We start from the raw sequence: 25,546 nt of genomic DNA on the forward strand, positions 1-25,546 counted from the left end.
CACTTCCTGTTACACTTGCCATAGATGTGACTGTCTTGTCGGGCACTTCTCACGCACCTTACGGTCTAGAAGCTCAATGGGGTTAAGCTCCATAACACTCTTTTCCAATTATCTGTCATCCAATGTCTGTGTTTCTTTGTCCACTCTAACCTCCTCTTTTGTTTTTCTGTTTCAAAAGTGGCTTTTTCTTTGTAATTCTTCCCATAATGCCTTCACCAGAGTCTTCTCTTTACTGTTGTACATGAAACTGGTGTTGAGCGGGTAGAATTCAATGAAGCTGTCAGCGGAGGACATGTGAGGCATCTATTTTTATTATTGTGGAATGCAGCATTGTCAGAGCACAAGGAAGCAAGTTTTCTTCCAGAATAACCTTCTACATGGCTTGATTCATGCGTCCTTCACAAAGATGAATCTGGACGATTCCAGCCTTGCTGAAGCACCCCCAGATCATCACCGATCCTCCACATGGTCATCTGATGGTTAGCCAGAAACCTGGAGAGGCCTTCAAGACACAGTGTCTTTTTGAAGGATGCATGAATCAAGCCACATTAGTTAAAATATTAGTATTGTTTTGTTTAAAGAGCACCTATTATAGTATACAAATATTACCTTTCATGTAGTGTTATATAGCTGTTTGTGAATGGAAAAAATTCAGCAATTTTTCAAAAATCAAAGTGGACGACAAATGGAGTTATTGACTCCCAAAAGAAAACCGATTCTGAACACCTGAAACGAGTTCATTCATTTTGTTCTTTCAGTCAATTACTAATTCATTGATTGATTGATCTGTGAACTCATTTGCTCGTTCTTTTGAGTGCCTGTTCGTTCTTTGATTCATTCAGTCATTTATATATTTCACTCTTTCTTACATTCATGAGTGTATTCATTTTATTATTTGCCCCATTCATTATTTCATTCATTCTTTAATATGTTCATAAATATTTATGTGCATTAATTTATTCATTAATTCATTTCCTCATTCATTTTATAATTCAATATGTCAATCAATCATTAGTTATTTTTTCTTTCACGTTTGTTAATTAGTTTGTTTGTGTGTCAGCAGCACGTGTCTCTCTTTTACAATCTCTTTATCATTATGACTTGTGCTAGTTTTAGCTCTCTCTGTGATTGAAATAGCATCTCACAGGAGACGGGCTGCTTTCTGCACACGCACACTAGTCTTTTTGTACTGCTAGAAAGCTTTTACACACTCCAGAGTTCTGTCAGAATAATAAGGCCAATATGATCTCTCTTACCTTTAAGATATCCTCCTTTCTATCTGTCTCTTTGTGAAGTTTTTTTCACCTTGTCATCCTCCCAAGCAGTAATGGTATCTGACCTTCATTTTACACAAGATCTCCAGTTCATGCCCTACTGTCTGGAAAACATCTTTCACTCAGTTTTTTCCCTCTCTATGACATGGTTTCATATCTCACACACTCAACTGGACCCTTTCAAACCTAGTCTCAGTTTCATTTCATTCGTTCGTTTATTTATTCATAGTCATTGAATATGACAATGTCTGGTGACGTTCATGGCAAGTGTTTTGAGACATTTAGTAGCAGGTAAAAGTGTTGTTCTTAACCGTGGCTGTATTTCCAGCTATTGTTCACATTTTCCCACCCATAGAGATTACATACAAAAGCAAACTGTTATTGGTTGGTTGGCATGCCAATCAAACATCCAATTACTTTTTAATTGGGCATCACTTTACCATAATAAACTGCATTGTGGACCAGACAAAAGTCCAGGTAGATGAAACAACTTTCTGTGCACCAGTCACTTTTTTAAACCCCATTTGCCTGATGAGTTATCACTCTATTTATCCAGTTTGCTCTTGTAAAGTCTCAGATAAGGCGAGATGGGCAGCACTGGCCAGTGATTACATTTTAAAAGGTTTCGTTATTGCTTTTTAAGCAAGAAATGCATTTTTGCTGTTTAAATAATGGGTAACACTTTACTATGAGGTCCCATTTGTTAACATGAGTTAACTGCATTAGATTATACATTAAATTAAATTAAAGACTTATTCTGATGCATCAGCAAGAGTAAAGTTCAAACATGGATACTTAGATACTTGTTACCACACTTTGTTTTACTAAACATTTTGTTGGTGTGTCTAAACCTGTTTCAGACACTTCACATTGTCATTACCACAACGGATGCTACATTTGTTAGACAATGGATTTAATGATCAATCTTGTCAACTATATTAGGTTTTACATTCCTCTTTAAGATGAAGCATTAAGTTGTGCTCACTTTTAATTGATGCCCCTATTATTAGGGTTTTTGTGTTGGGTCACCTCATTACCACAACATACTTTATCATTACCGCAATGTACTTTATCATTACCTCAACATATTTTATCATCACCTAATTACCGCAACAAACTTTATCATTACCGCAGCGTACTTTATCATTACCTCAGCGTACTTTATCATTACCTCAACATACTTTATCATTACCACAATATACTTTATCATCACCTAATTACCGCAGCGTACTTTATCATTACCGCAACATACTTTATCATTACCGCAGCATACTTTATCATTACCGCAGCATACTTTATCATTACCACAACGTACTTTATCATTTATCATTACCGCAACGTACTTTATCATTTATCATTACTGCAACGTACTTAATCATTTATCATTACCGCAACATACTTTATCATTACCGCAATGTGCTTAATCATTACCGTAACATAATTTATCATTACCGCAACATTTGTATAGTTCTTTTGGTAATGAGAAACTATTCCTTTTTCAGGATTTTAACTGAAAATTTATTTTTAGTTCCAAGATTAATGCATTTTAATTGTATTAATGCGTTATAAAGAGAGAGGCATGCTGCTGAAGTTAGATTGGCAATGTTGTGAGAAATAAGCATATCGGCCAAAACAATGTTTTGGTAGTTTTCTTTTCTGTTTATGTTATTTCATGAATCTTTTTGTGCCTCATAATTGTTTAAATTTATATCGTTTTCTGAAAAGCCTATGATATGCTTTTTATGTGACAACTTTCCCTATATATAGTGTGTAAATATATGCTTCTGTTGGGGCAAGTTGTCACAGATGCTTTATCTTTTGTCCTGTGCAATAACGCTAAAGCTTTTAAATTATCTAATTTTGATTTTGATTTTTGATTTTGATGTCAAATATGACCTGCACATTTCTTTGTGAGATTCTCCCACTCAGGATTTATGATTGTGTGTCTTCTGATTGGCTTTTCTCAGTTATAAATGGTTTGGTCTGTGATCATGATGAATGATTGTGGTCTGTTTGAATTAATAAATGTGCTTTATTCCTGTCTCTGTCTCTCTCTCTTTAGGTGCTGGAGGCCGTGTTGACCTTTAAGTACAGTGGAGGTGCCGGGCAGGTGGAGGGGTATTACCGTGAACTCAGTCTGGGAGTCAGAGTGGATGTTGAACCTTCAGTGTTCTTCACGAGAGTCAGCACTCTTCCTGCCACCAGGTATCAAACATTACATTTACTCTAGCCCTCTAAACTCCAGAGACCTGCAGCTGGGTACTAATCTGTCTTGAAAGTCAACCCATTTTACTTCTGTAATCTATAAAACACATTACCATGCTCGAGTGTGTATTTTAGAAACATCCTACAATTAAAGATCACTTCTCATTGCTTTTTGAGTGTGTTGTGTTAAATGAATGCAGCTCTCATGGAAAGGTCATCTATGAGGAACTCACTCTCTGTTAGTCGACCTGAACGTTACTGTCTCCTGTGACCTAGCAGAGGTGGAAATGAATTACTGCCTTTCTCTCTCTAGAGAGAGATGGAGAGAGAGATGTATGGAGATAGATGGGGAGAGAGAGAGAGACCGATTACACCTTAGTAATGACCACTTGAAGTGACTCATTAGCTGTAATAATATCTGCTGTCTCACTCATCAACATCATCTATCATTCCTGCTGGATATATCAGATACACACATACTAAATTTTCAATGAATGTTTCTCTCTCCCAGCACTCTGGACTTGGACTCATCATGGACATCCAGTTTAGTTTAATGTCAATATGTTTATTTAGCACATTTTACAATAGGTATCGTTCCAAAGCAGTGTTAATAGTTCAACATTTTGGCTTTCAAATGGTTTAAAAATGATTCATCAGGCAAACATGACTAGCCCATTGGAAACAAATAACCCTTTATAGTCTGTATGATGTCTGTAAATGTCAAATGAGCTTCATAAATTGTAATATGCAATCCAGCCACATATAATTAACAAAAAAATGTATTTTGTCGTTTAATGAAATATGACTTTTTATTCATTTTATTATATTACGTGTCAGGGCATGATTCGCTCATTCGTTTACCTGATGTGAATTTTAATTTTAGCCAAATGGATATTAGCCAAGATCAGCTCTCTCGACACATTGAAATGAAATATTCCAGTGGAGTGTAAAATACAGTCGGTTGATCTGCATGTTTCTTGGATGGCCTCAGCCATCTAAAAATAGCAGCTCTGATAGCAGCACATAAACGTGAACACACCTCATTATGTTCTTTTAAACCTGACACCACACCAGAGACTGACAGGAGAATAGGTTCATGCAGGTACTATGTAATGTCTCAATTAAAATCTAAAAATGCCAAAGGTGAAGGGTCGGGCTTATAGTAATTACAATTAGCTTATATTAAAGGAATAGTTCAACCGGAACAAAAATGCAGTAAATGATTTACTCACCCTCATGTTGTTTCAAACCCATGCAACTCTCTTTCTTATGCAGAACATGTGTGCACACACACACACACACACACATAAATTATAATAAATATTGCAGCCTGTTTTTTTGTACAATGGCAGTAGAGTTTGCCCCACTTTAAAGATTAATGGTGCATTCACATACAACGCGAAGAGAGCGTTTCCCGTGGCACGATTACATACAAAGTCAATGCAAAGATGCAAATTCACGCCGTGCGGCACGAATGGAGTGAATGACGCGACTCGAACATGCGAAATTGCTTCATTCGAACTTTTCAACTTAAACGAGAAATTCGCATGACGCTGTGTCGCGAAAGCTTATCAGCATTGAGATCGTCTGGATGTAACCATAGACTGTAAAAAAAGATGGACGACGCCCCTTCGCTCTTTTCCATTGGTGAGAACTGAAGCCGCCAGTGTCCCGATATGGCGCTGACATCTTGGGACTTGAGTCTGCGCAGTTGCGATTTCGGGACCAGACCTGTGCAGTAGTGAGCAGGAAGTAAAGCTGCGAAATCAAGGCCCCGCCCTCACTCTCGCTGAATCAATCGCAAGCACACGCCCCTGCACTTTTGACTTATGACGGTGTGAAATAATTAATTATAGAAATTTAGATATTAAATATAAAGCTCCAATCTCCTCAGTCCTCCGAAGATCCCGAAAAAAAGTCAGTTGGTGCTTCAGTGACTACTTCGCTCAGAGAACCTGTCAATCACAGCTGTCAATCATGATGTCACAGCACCGTTTTTATAGCATCAAATAACTAAAAACAAACTTATTTTGAAAACAAACACTTGAAATGACATCAACGTGATAGAAACGACAGTAAATGACAAACTATCTTTGGAAAAAAGATATGTGAAGTGTAATTTAATTGTTTAGTTGGTCTCACGTCCCGTTGAATAACATGGGGAGGCGGGGTTTATGACCTATACTAGGACCAGTCACCGGGGGGCGATCGAGACGTTTTGGCTTCACTTTTGAGGGCTTGTGCAGCACACTTGGATGTAACTAACATACTGACGTAGTAGCAGAAGAAAAATGGATGACAAAATTGTTGTAGCGGTGTGTGGGCACCCGGAACAACCGAACAACGTCATACATGTACAGAGACCGGACGAAAAAAGACATCACTTGGAGGAAAGTTAGCGAGGAATTTGGACTACCTGGTAAGTTCTGAAAATATGCGCGTCTACTTGATTCCAGCTATGAACCAAGTCGTAGAAGCCCCTCCTCCTGTCCTTTTCCAGGAGAGGAGCAATACTCGCGGGTTCGCGAAACACCCCTGAACGCAAGTTTAAACACAAATTTATAATCCAGCGGTCAAACTCGCGCGATCAATGCAAGGCAAAAATGTACTTCGTGTTGTATCTGAACGCACCATTAAAAGGAATTATGAATTGTCCATCATATTCCAAGTGTTATGAAGACATACGATAGGTATTGGTGAGAAACAAACCAAAATACGTCTTGTCAGTTAAAATTTTGACGTTCGTTATGAGAGAAGCTCATTCACTGTGGCATGCCTGTTCACATGAGAACTTGGAACATCATGAGGGTGAGTAAATGATGACAAAATTATACATTTTGGGTGAATTAATCATTTAAATGAATACCTTTCGTAATGCGTTATGTTCAGGCTTCACGGAAAGTCTTGACTAGAACGTTTGTTTACACAAATGCATTTTAATGTTCTTGCCGTCTTTAAAGGTCTGTGCAAATGCTCTGTGGTTATTCAGCTCAGTACCTCTGATGAGATAAAATAGATTTGCTGAGATGAGAGTCTTCTAGAGAATTCTGAGTAGTGGGACTAGACAAATAGCCTATCGTCTGTGCTGAATAATTTAGGCTGTGTAGAGGTCTGTTCCACACCACAGATCTGATGAATGCTTATTGGAATGCCATAATTTTTACATTTAAAGGCCCTTAAAGATACGGGAACGCTGCTTTCTGTCAGATTTCTAAAACAAGCAAATATAGCCGTAACATTTTCTCACAGGCATGTGGGCCAAAGATACAGTGTGTGTTGGACAATCAATTAAACAGCAGGTTGTAACAACACCAAACATGCACACAGTACACACACAAGACCATTAAGATGTGCTCTCGACAACACACACTTAAACGGACAATTAATACAGGACGACCATTAATTGAATAAATCTTAAAGCTTTTAACTCTTCTTTAGTGTGAACAGAAGGAAAGATGCTCTTTAGGAAAAGCCAACAGCTTTCAGCAAATGCTGTCAATTATCGCAGAATATTATTTTAATTCGTCCCTCAGTTTGTAAACACTTGCATGAAATGCAATTTTACAATAATGCACTTCCAGTGGAGGTCAATGAGGCAAGGCTTTCCAGTGAGTTTAAAGGAATATTCCGGGTTCAATACAAGTTAAGCTCAATCGACAGCATTTGTGGCATAATATTTATTACCATAAAAAATGTTTTTGTCTTGCCCCTCCTTTGAGTGAGGCACTTACACTTTAAGTGAATGGGGGGCCAATTTTTGAACGTTAAAATACTCACTACTTCAAAAGTATAGCCACAAACACTATGCATGTAAACATGGTTTTAGTGTCATAAAATCGCTTATCACATTTCTGTGTAAAGTTACAGGCAATTTTACAACTGTGTTCCCACGGATGTAATTTCAACAAACCATAAAACCCTAAAATGAGTATAAAAATGACAATTTAAACAACTTTACAGCTCAAATAATACATACGTTTTAACAGAATAAATAATGTAAGTGCTTTTATAAAATTGTAAATTTCCCATGTCTGCCTTTAAACCCTCCAAACATTGGCCACATTTACTTTGATTGTAAGAGCCTCACTGTAACCCAAATTTTAGCTTTTTTTTTTTAAAAGAAATTGAGGTATGAGTCAAAATAAATGTTGTGGTAATCTCCAAATACATGGAGATTCATGCCGCAAATGCTTTCGATTGAGCTTAACTTGGAATATTCCTTTATTTCCTAGTGATATTTAGTGATATAGTGATATTAGTGAAGTTTTCATCAAACATCATATTTCTTCTTAAGCATGTTTTCACTGACACTTTTGTTCACTTAGTTAACAAGTACACTAACAAAGAAGTAAAAGAAAAAATGGGGATAAAATTGTTTAGTTTGATGAAAAAGGCATGGTAAATCTTTTTTTTTATTTTTTTTTTTATTCTTAATGCAACAAAATTATTTAAGTTTGAAATTGTCCAAAATGTAAGAAACACCCTGCTACGGTGATATTGCTCTGTTGCAGGAAAAATATCAGGATTTGATCATAAGTTAGGAGACACTGATCAAGAGAGTGTCGAGAATTGGTTGGTTCTCGCTCTTATTTTCTCTCTGCTATTTAAAAATTGGCAACATCTCGAGATGATTCATCACTCACTAATCACTAAAGAAAGACGAGAGAGAGAGAGAGAAAGAGAGAAAGAGATGCTGTATATCTGCTCTGCTTGTGCGATGACAGAGTGGCCATCATATTATTCAACATGTGCCATTTATACACTGCTGACTGAGTTCTTAAAGGGACCATATCATGTATTTTTCTTGCTCTAGAATTGAAAGAGGTCAATGTACTACATAAACATACTGTAACACTCACAATGCAAAGCTCATTTCCCCAGTCCACTCAATCAATTGAAACTAAACTGCCACAATGACTCATTCAGTAATCATCACGGTTTTCACATCACAACCATGAGCTCATCTAAGTCTTAGAAGATCTAGAAGTCTTAAAGGTAAAGAAGCAAATGCAGCCTGTTTAATAATAAGGGTGAGAGAGAAAGTGGAAAATGGTCATGACAACTAAATTATGACAAGATTTTGTTTCCATAAACAAAGATGCATGGACACACACAAAGCCTTGGATACATGAAAGAGACACTAACCTTTGATGTTTGGGCGGAATATGACAAGTATATCTGCATGACAGCCTTGTGCCCATCTGGTTTTCAGAGAGAGAGTGTGTTTGTGTTTGCATACATTTGTGTGTGTTTGTATTAGTGGTGTAAACTGACATCAGAATGAATATTAAGTATTTAAAATATGCAGATTTGGTAGTGTATGTATATATATATATATATATATATATATATATATATATATATATATATATATATATATATATATATATATACCGATTTGCCACAACATGGCTGTAAGCTTCAAGATGGCTCCGAGTATGGCTGCGAGCTCCGACCCAATATTGCAGTTTTTTGTTTGTTTTGTTCAAATTCTTGTGTTTTTCATCTTGGAAGTTGTCTGCCTTATTGTCTACGATAGATAAACTCTTTTGGACATTGGTTCTTCAATAGCAGACCAAAAACTGGATTTTAAATACAGTTAAGACCGCACTCTCCGGTCCTCTGGCCAGAACTTGCTTGTAGTCCCTAAGACTCGTTATAAGACCCGAGGGGACATGTCATTTCAGTCTGTAGCTCCCAGACTGTGGAACGCCCTACCCCTGTCCATGCGTCTGGCAGACACTGTTGCCTCTTTTAAAAAGGCTCTGAAAACATGTTTATTTAAGAAGGCTTTTGGTTGATGGGTTTTCACTATTGTCACTTTAATCTTACATATGTATATACATTTTATACTATTTGTTTTTACTTATCGTCCTGTACAGCACTTTGTGATTTTATCTGTGAAAAGCGCTTTATAAATAAACTTTACTTACTTACTTACCTCAATGCCGACCTGCTGTTTTCAAACAAGACAGCAAATTAAGTAATTAATTTAGTTTATTACCTTTTTCTGGGCTGCCCGGCCACGGAAACGCAGCCAGAAAAGGTGAAGGAGAGCCGGCATTCTCGTCAGGCTATGAAATCATGCAAATTGACCCACACTACCCAGCATTGTACTGGCAAATCTTCAGTCTCTAGTCAAAAAGCTCTGAGAGCTGAGAGCGCAGATCGCTTTCCAACGAGAGACGAGGGACTGCTGCATTATCTGCCTTACAGAAACTTGGATGTCTGCGGAGATTCCAGACTTGAACCCTTGGGGTTCTCAGTGCACACGAGCGGACAGAGTATAAGAACTGTGTCGACCATTCTGGCTACCAAGGGAATTCACAGCAGTCAATATCACAGCTGTGTACAATCCCCCCACAAGCCGACACAGACCGGGCACTCAAGGAACTGTATGGAAGTATAAGTGAGCAGGAAACCGCGCACCCTGAGGCCACGTTCATTGTAACAAAGCCAACTTCAAGTCAATGGCACCGAAATATTACCAACACATCAGTTTCCACACACGAGGGGACCGGGTTTTGGATCATTGCTACTCTCCGGGATGGCTACAGATTCCTCTCCCACTCACCATTTGGAAAATTGGACCACTCTTCCATTCTCCTTCTGGCCGCTTACATGCAGAAACTGAAACAGGAAGCACCTGCCCTCAGAATGATCCAGTGCTGGTCAGACCAATCAGATTCTACACTAGAGTATTGTTTTGATCACTTGGACTGGGAGATGTTCCGGTCCGCCTCTGATGACATCAAGGTCTATGCTGATACCTTAACGTATTTCATCAGGAACGAGCCAGTTAGGCCCTCAGCAAAACAGTCAGAGCAGCCAAATGCCAGTACAGGGATGAGACTGAAGGACAGTTCAACACCATTGACTCTAGATTCATGTGGCAGGGAATCACAGACTTCAAAGGGAATAAAAACTCTGCATCTCTCCCAGAAGTGCTTAATACATTTTATGCTCGTTTCGAGGGAAACAACACCGCACTCACGGAGAGAGCTCCCGTGGCCGAAGCTACAGGGGTTAGTTCACTCTCCTTCTGTATAGCGGACATAACATGATCTTTCCGACGGGTGAATATCCGCAAAGCCGTGGGTCCAGAAGACATCCCAGTAGGCATCATCAAAGCGTGCTCGAACCAACTTTCTGGTGTTTTATGGACATTTTCAACCTTTCCCTCTCCTTGTCTGTGGTCCCCACATGCTTTAAAACATCCACGATTGGGCCTGTACCAAAACAATCCAAAATCCAATACTGGCATCCTGTTGCTCTGACCCCAATCAACAGCAAATGCTTTGAGAGGCTAATCAGAGATTACATTTTTTTACATTGTGTTTGTTAACCACAGCACCGCATTCAATACCATAGTGCCCTCCAAGCTTGATGTGAAACTCTGGGCTTCAACAGTTTGCTGTGCAGCTGGATCCTGGACTTCCTGTCAAGCAGATGCCAGGTGGATAGAATGGGCAGCAACATCTCATTCTTGACACTGAACACTGGAGCCGCGCAGGGCTGTGTTCTCAGCCCACTCCTTTATCCCCTGTACACACATGCCATCATTGGAGCTACTGACAATGATGAAACAGCCTACAGAGAGGAGGTGCACACTCTGACATGCTGGTGTCAGGAGCACATCCTCCTTCAACGTCAGTAAGACCAAGGAGCGTGCAGTGGACTTCAGGAGGAAAGACAGAGAACACAGCCCCATCACCATTAATGGAGCATCAGTGGAGAGAGTCAGCAGCTTCAAGGTCCTCGGTGTCCACGAGGAACTCACATGGCCCATCCACACTAATGCCGTTGTGAAGAAGGCGCACCAATGCCTCTTCTTCCTGAGGCGGCTGGGAAGTTTGGAATTATCACGTCCTCACACGGTTCTACACCAGCACTGCCCTCAACCACAAAGCCCTGCAAAGGGTGGTGCGAACTGCCAGACACATCATCGGAGGTGAGCTTCCCTCCCTCCAGGGCATCTATACCAGGCGGTGTGTGAAAAAAGCTTGGAGTATCATCAGAGGCTCCAGCCACCAGAGTCAGACTTTTGAACTCTCGATTGCTCACGATACATATATCAGCATGGCACTTTATTAGGCTCAGGCTGGACTTGCGTTTTATACTTCTCTTAGAAACACACTGGCAACTGACTATCAACTGACAGCTGAATGTCAACATAACACCGATTATGCGGAGCAACACAGGACCGCACAGAACCAAAACTTAACAGAACAGAGTGCCAGACGGTACACTAGAAACTGCGGATCAGAGAAATGCATGTGAAGTTACTCCCAGTAGCTCACTATTTTTCCCAACTGTGATGGAACTAAACAAAATATAAATATGTCGGACTTAAATAAGCCAGAGATCAAAGACCCACCGCCTCTAATTGTTGTTTGGCAGTATTATGTTTTCGAAGTAAACTACAGATATACTGGGCAATGAGTAACAGGACGAAGGCTGTGTGTCGGCTATTTCACCGAAGTTGGGTATGCCTCCATATGTCATGTATCATCTACATATGCCTCTTGAGCTTACAGGAGCAAAGTATACACTGCCTGTGCAAGTTGGTCTCACCACGGCAATCAAGCAGCCTCTTGCTGCAAGCTCAGACAGGGTTAAAGCAATAACGCAATAAAATAAAGCAATAAAAGCATTTTTTCTCCACTGCTTTATTTCTATCTGTGTTCTTTTTTTACTAGGTAACACCACTTTAATTTCACATTGGTCTATAATTGAAATTAAAATGTGCCTTGAAAATTTTTGCATCACATTATTACATGTGTTTGTGTAAAAAATATTGTACTGTGTGTAAGTTCTGTACTTTATTAACACACACTCTGTTTGTGTTTCTTTATGTCTCTTCAGCACTCGTCAATGTCATCTGTTGCTGGACGTGTTTAACTCAACAGAACACGATCTCACACTTTCTGCAAAAAACAACCAGGACCTGGTGCTACATGCCAGCGAGTGTCAGAGGTACATGTACACAAATAATGCAAAAAGATTTTTCTCATCTACACGGTTCCCACAGTAATTTCAGAAACAAAAGATATCAAGGAATTTTAAAGTTGTGTGTTCCCAGGCCTGGAAACGTCATGGAAATCTCTATAGTGATTATACATTTTCTAGTTTTCCTACGCTCTTAAACATTTTATGTACTAGTTAGCGCTCTTGTTTACTGTAAAATTTGCTTGCAAGCCAAAATGATGTCTGATTTGTAAACAAATTGTTCATTTAATTCAGTTATTTTCAGTGAATTGATTGAAACAATTCACAGACCAGTTTAAATAATTAATTACCGAATCGTCTGAAGCAATGATTTTCTAGGACCATTAATCACTAAAGTCTGGAAAGGTCTTTTTTGTTTTCATTGGCCTTTAAATGGGTGGAAACCCTGTGTTTTCCAGTTAAACTATACCCTTCCTTCATTTCTTCATACCTGCTTCCTTATTTCCTTATTTACTAGTTTTACCCCCTTCCTCCCCATCATCTCTCCTTGCTCCCCATCTTTCTTTTCTTCCATCCTTCCTTCCTTTCCATTGCTCCTTTCCTTCATTCCTTCCTGCCTGCTTTCTTCCTTCCTTCCTTTCCATTGCTCCTTTCCTTCTTTCCTTCATACCTGCTACCTTTTTTAATACCTGTTTCCTTCCTTCCTCCCTGATTTACTAGTTTTTCCCCCTTCCTCCCCATCGTCTCACCTTGCTCCCCATCTTTCCTTCCTTCTTTCTTCCTTTCTTCCATCCATCCTTCCTTCCTCTCTCTGTCTTTTCATCTGCCTCGTTCTCTTTCATTATGTAGAATGCTTTCAGGGATATATATATATATATATATATACAGTGGATATAAAAAGTCTACACACCCCTGTTAAAATGCCAGGTTCTTGTGATGTAAAGAATGAGACGGATAAATCATGTCAGAAATTTTCCACATTTAATGTGACCTATAATGTGAACAATTCAATTGAAAAACAAACTGAAATCTTTGAGGGAGAAAAAAAAAAAAACTCACAATAACCTGGTTGCATAAGTGTGCACACCCTTAAACTAATACTTTGTTGAAGCACCTTTTGATTTTATTACAGCACTCAGTCTTTTTGGGTAGGAGTCTATTAGCATGGCATATCTTGACGTGGGAATATTTGCCCACTCTTCTTGCAAAAGCACTCCAAATCTGTCAGATTGCGAGGACATCTCCTGTGCACAGCCCTCTTCAGATCACCCCACAGATGTTCAATTGGATTCAGGTCTGGGCTCTGGCTGGGCCATTCCAAAACGTTAATCTTCTTCTGGTGAAGCCATGCTTTTGTGGATTTGGATGTGTGCTTTGGGTCGTAGTTGTGCTGAAAGGTGAACTTCCTCTTCATCTTCAGCTTTCTAATGGACGCCTGAAGTTTTTGTGCCAAAACTGACTGGTATTTGGAACTGTTCCTTCCATAATTCCCTCCACCCTGACTAAGGCCCCGGTTCCAGCCAAAGAAAAACAGCCCCAACGTACGATGCTGCAACCACCATGCTTCACTGTGGGTATGGTGTTCTTTGGGTAATGTGAAGTGTTGTTTTTGCACCAAACATACCTTTTGGAATTATGGCCAAAAAGTTCAACCTTTGTTTCATTAGACCATAACACATTTTCCCACGTGCTTTTGGGAGACTTGATGTTTGTTTTTGCAGGCTTCAGCCGGGCTTGGATGTTTTTCTTTGTAAGAAAAGGCTTCTGTCTTGCCACCCTACCCCATAGCCCATGCATATGAAGAATACGGGAGATTGTTGTCACATGTAGCACACAGCCAGTACTTTCCAGAAATTCCTGCAGTTCCTTTAATGTTGATGTAGGCCTCTTGGAAGCCTCCCTGACCAGTTTTCTTCTCGTCTTTTCAACAATTTTGGAGGGACATCCAATTCTTGGTAATGTCTCTGTTGTGCCATGTTTTCTCCACTTGATGATGACTGTCTTCACTGTGTTCCATGGTATATATAATGCTTTGGAAATTCTTTTGTACCCTTCTCCTGACTGATATCTTTCAACAATGAGATCCCTCTGATGCTTTGGAAGCTCTCTGTGTGGACCATGGCTTTTGCTCTGAGATGCAACTAAGAAAATGTCAGGAAGATCCTACTAGAACAGCTGAACTTTATTTGTGGCAAATGATGGCAGGTGTGTAATGACTTCTATTTAACATGCGTTTGAATGTGATTGGTTAATTCTGAACACAGCCGCATCCCCAGATATAAGAGGGTGTGCACACTTATGCAACCAGTTTATTGTAAGGTTTTTAATAACAAATTTCCCCCCACGAAGATTTCAGTTTGTTTTTCAATTGATTTGTTCACATTATAGGGCACATTAAAAGTGGACAAAGTTCTGACATGATTTATCTTTGTCTCATGCTTTTACATCACAAAAACCTGGCATTTTAACAGGGGTGTGTAGACTTTTTATATCCACTGTATATATTTTTTTTTTCAAAGAACTACTGAAGAGTTGATGCTGTCCTTACTGCATACAAAGCATTCCTGTCAATAATATTGCAGGCCGTTGCCATGACAATGAGGCATCCAGTAGTGCGAAGGCTCACCTTTACTAATCAATTTAGCTGAGCCTTATATCTATCCAGCTGTATTTTCTATTTTTTTTTTTTTTAAGAGATTTGTTTTTTTAGGGATGCATTCAAGTTTTTCACTGTGAAGTCTGGTTATATTTAAGATTCAGACACAAATTTGAAACTTTAAAAACATAATGAAATCACTTTACTATATTTAGATTCATAATAATTTTTTTTGGTTTTAATGTTTTAATCACCAGTTAAAATTATTTTAATATAAATTTACCTCTTCGCTCTAAAAAAACTAATTGGTTTTACTTTTTGGCTTGTGCCTTATTGGTGTAGATTTAAATCTACTATTAGATTTTGGATGAGCACATGCTAAACTAATAGCATTTTTAATACTGAATGGATTTGAAATGCCTGCTGAACTTTCTGTCTTTAATAAGGTGTAGCGAATCAGCTCTATGAAATATTAATAATCAGTCATAACTTGTTATAATCGATTATGAATATTTGGATCAGTTAATCGGGTTAACTTGATGTAGCTACATTAACATTACAACCAAATACTTGGTTCATCCTGTGAACACTCAATATTGGTTATTAATTAATTAATTAATAGAAATGTACATTTCGGGCCATGGGAAATGTCTTTCTTACTAAGTATTAAGAGCAAGTAGTCAAAATCTATGATTAGTGACTTTAGATATGAGCTTGAGACACAGACAACTTTACATGTGACATGAACAAGACTTTATTAACTAGACTAAACATTTAAACTACTCTAACATACATATACATACATGCATACAGTTTACCAAGGGAAAGAGGGCTGAAGCAGAATACAGGAAGGCAAGAAGTTATAGCATTGTTTGAAATTCAGCAGATCAACAGCCTGAGCAAACCATCATATTAGTTCTGACACACCCTTTTTAGAAAGGGGTAAGGATACTTAATGTATCAAATAATGAGACTAAGTTTGATACTTGCATGTCCCATTTGAATTAAACTGTCCTGATGCAATTTGTTGAGGCTCCAGTTGATCTTTGATGATGTTGTCTTGATGAGAGAGAACCAGTGGGAGTCAGAAGATCTTTGGTGAATGGAAAGACAAGGCCGTAGCCTGGCGCACGCTTGGGAGTCCTTGGGGGCCTTCTAGTTCAGCATCATCTTCATTAGGACTTCTCAGGAAGGACCAAGAGAGTAAGAGAGCACAAGGCTCAGAGGACCAGAAAGCAAGAGGACAGGAAGCAAGAGAGCAAGAAGCAAGAGAGCAAGAAGCAAGAGAGAGAGAAGGGCCGTTGTGGATGCAATTTATAACCTTAGAAAACGTGTCCCACCTCTCATTGGCTCGACCAATAAGAAGGGTGGAAGTTCCAGGCGGGAATTTGGTTTATTGCTCTTTGTTCTAAGAGGGGTGGTAGCCAATGAAGAAACTAGGAAATATTCTTGTAATACTAATATGTTGTTGTTATCGACATATCATGTACACAGTCATTTCGATCTTCAAAATACCAAGTTATAGAGACCAAATATGCCACACATATGATTTCGATTAACCATAGTATGCAAAGTCTGAAACATTAACCCATTAGAGTTTGCAAGAAAACATAGACCAAACAACATTTAGGAAAATCATGAGATGGAACATTAGATACATGTCAATACATTTATCACATGGATATATATAGAATATATAGGATTAAAAGGGTTCATTTCTCCTTCTCAGTAAGAATTAATTGAGGGTCTGCACTCTGAACATTCCTTTGGAGGTCGTAAAAGTCCCCTTTATTTTAAATCATGAGATGGTTCCTTTGTCCCGTCAAGGCTCATTTGCATCCTTTATAACTCGGGGTCAGGACTTTGGTTTGAATAACTCAAAAGATGGTAAACCATAGCAGAACACAATTCTAAGGTAATCTTATATTCATATTCAGCTTATATTCATAACACACAACGAAACAGTTCTAACGAGTTTGATATACCTCAGAAATACACAACATACAGGGATTACACGTATTTCCTTAAGAATAAACCTTTCGAGGTTTAAATGGAAGACACACACACTCTCTGTTGCCAGCTTTTCACGTGCCCTTTTCTCACATGGTGAAGCACGCGGTGTGAGGCGAGTCATATGGGAAAGGGACGAGGATTTCCTGTCAATAGTTCATTGTCTCTTTGTCAATACATTTATTGTGCTCGTGGAGACTAGTTGGCGCTGTTTCAGTGATTAGAGGGGTTTTAACAGTGGGTTCTTTCTTATTCATGAATCTGCTGAGGCCACTGATCCTCCGCCATACCTTACAAAGGTGTGTGTGTGTGTGTGTGTGTGTGTGTGTGTGTGTGTGTGTGTGTGAGAGAGTGTGTGTGTGTGAGAGTGTCCATGCACATTCAAAGGTCAGCACAATTCTTCAGCCATAATAGACAGATAAACAAACTCATATTTAAATAATCATGAATTAATCTGTTCGTATGACACCGGAAGGGTTTGGCTGTCAGGTGAATGTATGCAATTATCATGACACTTGAAGAACCAACATGCTGCTTGACAATCAGAACACAGGAAATGTGTCTGCTTTTATACAAAGAAAGAGAGAGAAAAAGCAAGACTGAAAGAATGAATGACAGATAAGAAAGAGCAACTGAATGATATAATGAAAGAATGACAGAACAAGTACATATATGTATAAAGAATTCCTATTAATCATATAGGGTATACTTGTGTTTGCGTGTATGTCTGTTGTTTGTGTGCCATACTCCATTCAACTTCTTCATTACCCCCATAATTTAAACAAAAGTCTGTTGACCTAGCAACAGCCTCTGAAGTGCTTTCTCCGTGATGATCTCCCTTTTTATTGTATATGTATGTAGGAACTCCTACTGCTATTTACTCCATCTCTTTTTTGCCATCACAGTCTGGAGTTGCAAACTCTTGGCTCTGTCTAATGCTACAGAATCAGATCAAAACCATAAAACTTCAAGGTGCTTTAAGCAGCGTTAGCCGTTCTAGAACTTCCCCCACACATGACCACAAAATTAGACATGCCTCCTTTTTCCAAAACCTTGCCCTACAAAGTTCCATTGTACCACTGAAATTGTTGTAATCAGAAATGGATTCAGTGATAAACTATATTTGTGAAGGAGATACTGAAGGAAAAACTAGTGTCCGGAATTACATTGACACTACTGCAAAGATGGATGTATAAATGGTTGGCAACTCTGTACTCGTGTGTACATGTTCGCTGATCTCAACTGAGTGTAGAAACTTACTGGAAAATACAGGTGAAACTCGAAAAATTAGAATATCGTGCAAAAGTTCATTAATTTCAGTAATTCAACTTAAAAGGTGAAACTAATATATTATATAGACTCATTACAAGCAAAGTAAGATATTTCTAGCCTTTATTTGATATAATTTTGATGATTATGGCTTACAGCTTATGAAAACCCCAAATTCAGAATCTCAGAAAATTAGAATATTATGAAAAGGTTCAGTATTGTAGGCTCAAAGTGTCACACTCTAATCAGCTAAACACCTGCAAAGGGTTCCTGAGCCTTTAAATGGTCTCTCAGTCTGGTTCAGTTGAATTCACAATCATGAGGAAGACTGCTGACCTGACAGTTGTGCAGAAAACCATCATTGACACCCTCCACAAGGAGGGAAAGCCTCAAAAGGTAATTGCAAAAGAAGTTGGATGTTCTCAAAGTGCTGTATCAAAGCACATTAATAGAAAGTTAAGTGGAAGGGAAAAGTGTGGAAGAAAAAGGTGCACAAGCAGCAGGGATGACCGTAGCCTGGAGAGGATTGTCAGGAAAAGGCCATTCAAATGTGTGGGGAGCTTCACAAGGAGTGGACTGAGGCTGGAGTTACTGCATCAAGAGCCACCACACACAGACGGGTCCTGGACATGGGCTTCAAATGTCAAACGTCTTACCTGGGCTAAAGAAAAAAAGAACTGGTCTGTTGCTCAGTGGTCCAAAGTCCTCTTTTCTGATGAGAGCAAATTTTGCATCTCATTTGGAAACCAAGGTCCCAGAGTCTGGATGAAGAATGGAGAGGCACACAATTCAAGATGCTTGAAGTCCAGTGTGAAGTTTCCACAGTCTGTGTTGGTTTGGGGAGCCATGTCATCGGCTGGTGTTGGTCCACTGTGCTTTATTAAGTCCAGAGTCAACGCAGCCATCTACCGGGACATTTTAGAGCACTTCATGCTTCCTTCAGCAGACAAGCTTTATGGAGATGCTGACTTCATTTTCCAGCAGGACTTGGCACCTGCCCACACTGCCAAAAGTACCAAAACCTGGTTCAATGACCATGGTATTACTGTGCTTGATTGGCCAGCAAACTCGCCTGACCTGAACCCCATAGAGAATCTATGGGGCATTGCTAAGAGAAAGATGAGAGACATGAGACCAAACAATGCAGAAGAGCTGAAGGCCGCTATTGAAGCATCTTGGTCTTCCATAACACCTCAGCAGTGCCACAGGCTGATAGCATCCATGTCACGCCGCATTGAGGCAGTAATTAATGCAAAAGCGGCCCAAACCAAGTGCTGAGTACATATGCATGATTATACTTTTCAGAGGGCCGACATTTCTGTATTTAAAATCTTTTTTTTATTGATTTCATGTAATATTCTAATTTTCTGAGATTCTGAATTTGGGGTTTTCATAAGCTGTAAGCCATAATCATAAAAATTATATCAAATAAAGGCTTGAAATATCTTACTTTGCTTGTAATGAGTCTATATAATATATTAGTTTCACCTTTTAAGTTGAATTACTGAAATTAATGAACGATATTCTAATTTTTCGAGTTTCACCTGTATGTCTGTGTCACAGTAGGTGGAGCTACGGGTCATGCCTACCTATCAAATGGACCAATGGCAGTAACGTGTTTAATGGCCAGAACAATGGCAATGTTGGCAAGCTGTTTCATACCACCAGAACAGACTAAAGAAACCCCTTCTTGAATGTCAAGTCATCATTTTTATTTGTGCAGCGTTGTAATCGTTTCTTTAAGACCCCGTTGACAATTACATACAGACAAAAACATTTTATACAGTCTGTTTAGCAGTTTGAGCTAAATTAATTGCAGGAAATGGTTAAGACAAAGATGAAGAATCAAATGTTTCAGGAATATCAATACAGTGCTGCCTCGTGAGCACACACACACACACACACACACAAATACACACACACACACACACACACACAAATACACATTTCTGAAATTGGTCTCTTGCTGGCAGAAGGGCTTAATAACCTGTCAGCTTTTCTGTGGCTTCTCGTGTGAGGGAATGTGTCATTTTGATTGTAGAAAATTATAATTTCCATTTCATCTGCTGTAATAAAATGACACTGAGAATTAATAATATTTTCAGATGTTTGTGTGCATGACTTCTGATGCTCTGAGGATGTTGGGTGGGGTGTTGCGGCGTTGCCGTGGAGCAGTGATGCTGTGTGTGTGTGTGCGCGTGCCTTTAACCATGGGTTATGGGGAGGCCTTCTAAAAATAGCAAAGTGTTCTTCTGCTGCTGGAGTCACGGGAGAGAACACACGTGAGCTAAATATAACTCCTCTACTCCCTCCCTCACTCTTTTTATGTGTCTGTCTTTTCTGAACACAAAATCAGCGACACTGAAACTGTACCAAAAAGGCTTGATAACGTAAATTTAGAATTGTAATACTCTCTCTTTGGCCGAGGCAGTTAGACATTGACAGAACAGACTTGAATGTCTCTGTTTGCTAGGTTTATATCAGTGGTAAGAAATGTGCTCCAGTCAGTTCCTGTTTACATTTGTATATGGATCATTAGAACATGTCGGAGTCATATTTCACCCCAGCATCAAAAGAAAGAAATGAGTCTGTTTATGAATCGCACCATATTATAGCGTTAAATCAACAGCCCTAATTAAAATATCAAAGCAGTATCTGAATTGATTGTTATTTGGCACACGTTATTTGGGATAATACAGCCAAAAATGATCATTTTGTTATCATTTAATCAATTACCCTTGTGGTGTCTCAAACTCGTATGACTTCTATCTTCTGCGAAATCAAACAAATAATGTTTTCTTCTCACTTGACGCAATGCTTGAATGTTCACGCGAGAACTGACGTGTGTGTGATAAAACCGGAAGTCCTAAAGTGAACATGCAAGCGCACATGCAACAAGCACAAAGAGACGTGGACAAGCTTATCTTATGAGCTTCTCTCTTCTCTCCCCTTTGACTTACATTGTATGGACAAAACACCTCATACATCCTTGAAAAATGATTTGGTTGTGTTTGCAGAAGACAAAGTCGTATACGAATTTGAGACAGCATGAGGGTGAGAAAATGATAAGAGACTTTCCTATAATGGACAGATTTTTACACTGATGCATCTGTGAGGGGGATTGTTCTTTATTTTCTCTCTTTCTAATTCTCTTATATTCTGGTTTCTTTCCTTTCTTGTCTGCTCTCTGAGGCCTACTTCATTACTCTGGACTTTTCTGTAGAAATAGATTTTCTCTCTTTTTTCATTTCTCTGTGGGAGAGAGAGAGGTTTTTCTGATAGCTGTGTGTGTCTTGCAGCGATACATCTCTCTTTGTATTGTGTGTGTGTGTTCACATTCTGGATTCCACATCACATGTCATGTCTCAAACATTGTGCTTCTCAGTCCATTGCATGAAAGTGTCTCTTCTCACCTTTGTGTTGTTTTACAGAAACAGATTTTATGCAAATCAGTTCACATTTACACACACATCCATCATTATAACATGCGGCCGGTTATATGTCATGCACTAAAACATCAAAACAAAGACACCTGCAGCCTCTTCACTCATGAACCTCTCATCTCATCAATTATACGAGTTTAGGTCACATCAGGTGATTAAACATCATTACTGAGGAGATACAGGTGATGAAGGAAGGAAGATGGGGAGTATGGTTGGAAGGAAGGAAGATGGGGAGTATGGTTGGAAGGAAGGAAGATGGGGAGTATGGTTGGAAGGAAGGAAGATGGGGAGTATGGTTGGAAGGAAGGAAGATGGGGAGTAAGGAAGGAAAGAAGATGGGGAGTAAGGAAGGAAAGAAGATGGGGAGTAAGGAAGGAAAGAAGATGGGGAGTAAGGAAGGAAGGAAGGAAGATGGGGAGTATGGTTGGTAGGAAGGAAGATGGGGAATATGGTTGGAAGGAAGATGGGGAGTATGGAAGGAAGGAAGATGGGGAGTATGGAAGGAAGGAAGATGGGGAGTATGGAAGGAAGGAAGGAAGATGGGGAGTATGGAAGGAAGATGGGGAGTATGGTTGGAAGGAAGGAAGATGGAGAGTATGGTTTGAAGATTGGGAGTATGGTTTGAAGGAAGGAAGATGGGGGGAGTATGGAAGGAAGGAAGATGGGGTGGAAGGAAGGAAGGAAGATGGGGAGGAAGGAAGGAAGGAAGATGGGGAGTATAGTTGGATGGATGAAAGGGAGGGAGGTTGGAAGAAATATAGGAAGGATGGAAAGAAGGAAGGAATTAAAAATCTATGAAGCAAGATATGAGAAAAGGAAAAGATGGTAAAGAAGGAAGATATGATGGAAGGAAAATGGGAACATTAAAAAAAAGGAATGAAAATGGGAACAGGAAAAATATAGGAAGGAAAATGGGAAAAGGAAAAGATAGGAAGGAAAATGAGAACATTATACAAATAGGAATGAAAATGGGAACAGGAAAAAGATAGGAAGGAAAATGGGAACAAGAAAAATATAGGAAGGAAAATGGGAACAGGACAAATATAGGAAGGAAAATGGTAGCAAATAAAAAATATAGGAAGGCAAAAAAGATAGGTTGGAATGAAAGCTGGAAGGATGAGAAAAGGAAGGAAAGAAGGATGGCTTGTAAGATGGTATGCCAATGTAACAGAATTGCACACACAACAGAGGAAAGATTGAAACATTCAGAGTTCCCAGACATGACCTCACACAGATGTGTGTCTGTTGTGTCTCCAGCTCAGTGATCTCACAGCCGCTCAGCACGACTGACTTTCACACAAGTGACTCAGCAGTTCTCTCTCGTTCAGGAGTCAGAGTCGAGCTTCTTAATCCACTGTAACCCTCTGAAAATGAGACGGATAAAAGAAAAGGAGGAGTAAATAATTATTCCATCCCTCACACCTGCTAGCATGCCACAGGCTATGGAAACAGCTATTTGGTTATGTTTGTGTGATTGTGATGAATTATGTATGATTGTCTGCAGGGATCTCGGCCTGTTGTCTTCTGTGAACTGGTTGAATGGATGAACGAAACACCTGAGGTGTGCTTTCATATGTGGGGAAATATCTTACTGTACGTCATTAGTGCTGTTTTCAAAGGCAAGAATCACTTTAACTATTGCTCATACTGAGAGTTAGGAAATTGAACAAACCCCTATCCATAAGTATTAGTCTTTAATACATCGAACCAGCAACCTTCAGCTTTGTGTTGTGGATATTTATGATCACACAGGAATTCATCACGCTGCTTCCGAAGGTTCCGATACCCTAGGATCGGTGGCGGTATGCCAACATGCAACATTGCCCACCAGACATTTTTTGTATTGGTTTCAGTGTGTTTACCGTCCCATGTTGGTTGCACTTTCTCCCCTAACATTTTATTTGTACTCAATGTTTAGGTTGGAGGGTAGAGTCCATAAAATATACATTCCTCTTGACTGAAAGGAGCTTGTTTCACAAATAGTTTTTGGCGACCATTTATATGCATAAATGGAGCTTGCAAGTGCCTATAAGCCCCACAACATTTACAGCTTTGGCCACTGGGGGCAGTGTTTTATGTTTCGGTAATCATATACCAGAATCAGAATGAGCTTTATAGATAAGTATGCTTACACATACAAGGAATTTGTCTCGGTGACAGAATCCCCCTGTGCACAAAAAATACAAGACAAGCTGCCCAATTGTATGGGGCCTTCGTTGCTATATTGTGTGCTTCATAATGTGCCACACATTCTCAGTTTGAGACAAGTCAGGACTGCAGACGGGCCAGTCTAGCACCCACACGCTCTGCTCACAAGCAATGCACTTGTAATCCAGGTAGTATGTGCTTTGGCATTTTCCTGCTGAACAAAATAACACTTCTACAAGCATACAATCTCCGATTCCTCAGACGTTATGGTCTTAAAAACCGTCAATTGTCTGTAATGGATATCATGACATGGGCTCGGGAATACTTCTGTAAACCTTTGTCAGTCATTCCATTCACTGCATGCATCCACAGATGCAAGTTAAGACTTTACTATGCAAAGCAGAAGCCATACATCAACACTGTCCAGAAGTGACAATGACTTCTCTGGGCTCGATTTCACCTGAGATGGAAAGTAGAAAAGTGGCATTGTGTTTTGGGGTCTGACGAGTCCACATTTCAAATAGTTTATGGAAAAACAGCAGTCCTGATCTCCGGACCAAAGAGTAGAAGTCTTAGTTGTTATCAACATCAAGCCCAAAAGCCAGTGTCTGTCATGGTGTAGTGGTGTCATTGCCCATGGCATGAGTAACTTTCACACCTGTGAGGTCCCCATTAATGCAGAAATGTATGTACACATTTTGGAGTATCGTATACTGCCATTCACATGCTGTCATTTCCATGGACATCCCTGTGTTTTTATTAACATCTTCTATACTGTCTCAACTTTTTTCAAAACTGGGGTTATACATTGCCTACATTTAACACCTGAGCCATATTTAGAGATTAGAAACTTGGGGATGGATTCTCATTTGACTTTGGCCAGTAAGACACTACATAACAGCCACCTTGAAGACTTAAGCATCCATATCAACACCCTCTCAACCACCTGCGTGCAGTACCCTAGCAGCGTGGTGACAAGTGTTGCCCTTCCAAGCACCACTCACAACTTCTGAAAATGTTTAATCTGGTTTATGGTTTTGCATTTAGCAGTCAGATTTATAATATCCCCTTGAACTGAACTCGACACTCATACATGCAAATAGAACCCCCACCTCCACACACACACATGGTTTGAACTTCAAAACACACTATTTGATGGTATGAGGTCATTGCTTGCATTGCAGCGTATTTTTGGCTCATATCGGTTATTTTGTGGTCGTGTTTTCTCTCCAGAGATCCGTGATCAGACACTCGCTTGAGCGCATCTCCCAACGGTCCCCAGAGGGTCTTATCTCCTTCATTAGTCCATCTCTCTCTCTCTATCTCTCTCTCTCTCTCTCTCTCTCTCTCTGTCTCTGTCTCTGTCTTCGTTCACTGAGAATGGAGAACATAGAAATGTCAAGGATATTTTATTGGCATTCCTATGAGCCTGAAGAGGTTTTCGCAGCTTTATAATTCTGTGCCCATATCCTTGGCAGATGTTACGCACAGTTTATGACAAGCTTTTTATGGTGATGTATTTTTGTTGTTTTGGTTTAAAACATTATGCTTTTTTTTAAGTACCTGACAGGCATTTGAGGATTTTAATTCAAAGCCAATCATAGTACTGTTTGTCATCTTCTAAGAAGCGAGGATGTTGATGTGGTTGATGG

At 39.4% G+C, this 25,546-nt stretch overlaps 1 protein-coding gene across 4 annotated transcripts in view; it reads left to right on the plus strand.

The window, feature by feature from the left end:
- The window catches only part of LOC127650553 (trafficking protein particle complex subunit 9-like), a 245,150-nt gene that overhangs the window by 125,698 nt on the left and 93,906 nt on the right, over nt 1-25,546 (plus strand). For all 4 annotated transcript variants that reach the window (XM_052136035.1, XM_052136037.1, XM_052136036.1 and 1 more), the window contains 2 exons: nt 3,337-3,479; nt 12,345-12,455. In XM_052136035.1, coding sequence (XP_051991995.1) covers nt 3,337-3,479; nt 12,345-12,455 — 254 coding nt within the window. The remainder of the gene's footprint in view (nt 1-3,336; nt 3,480-12,344; nt 12,456-25,546) is intronic.

The sequence above is a fragment of the Xyrauchen texanus genome, chromosome 10, assembly GCF_025860055.1.
Source record: "Xyrauchen texanus isolate HMW12.3.18 chromosome 10, RBS_HiC_50CHRs, whole genome shotgun sequence".
Lineage (NCBI taxonomy): Eukaryota > Metazoa > Chordata > Actinopteri > Cypriniformes > Catostomidae > Xyrauchen > Xyrauchen texanus.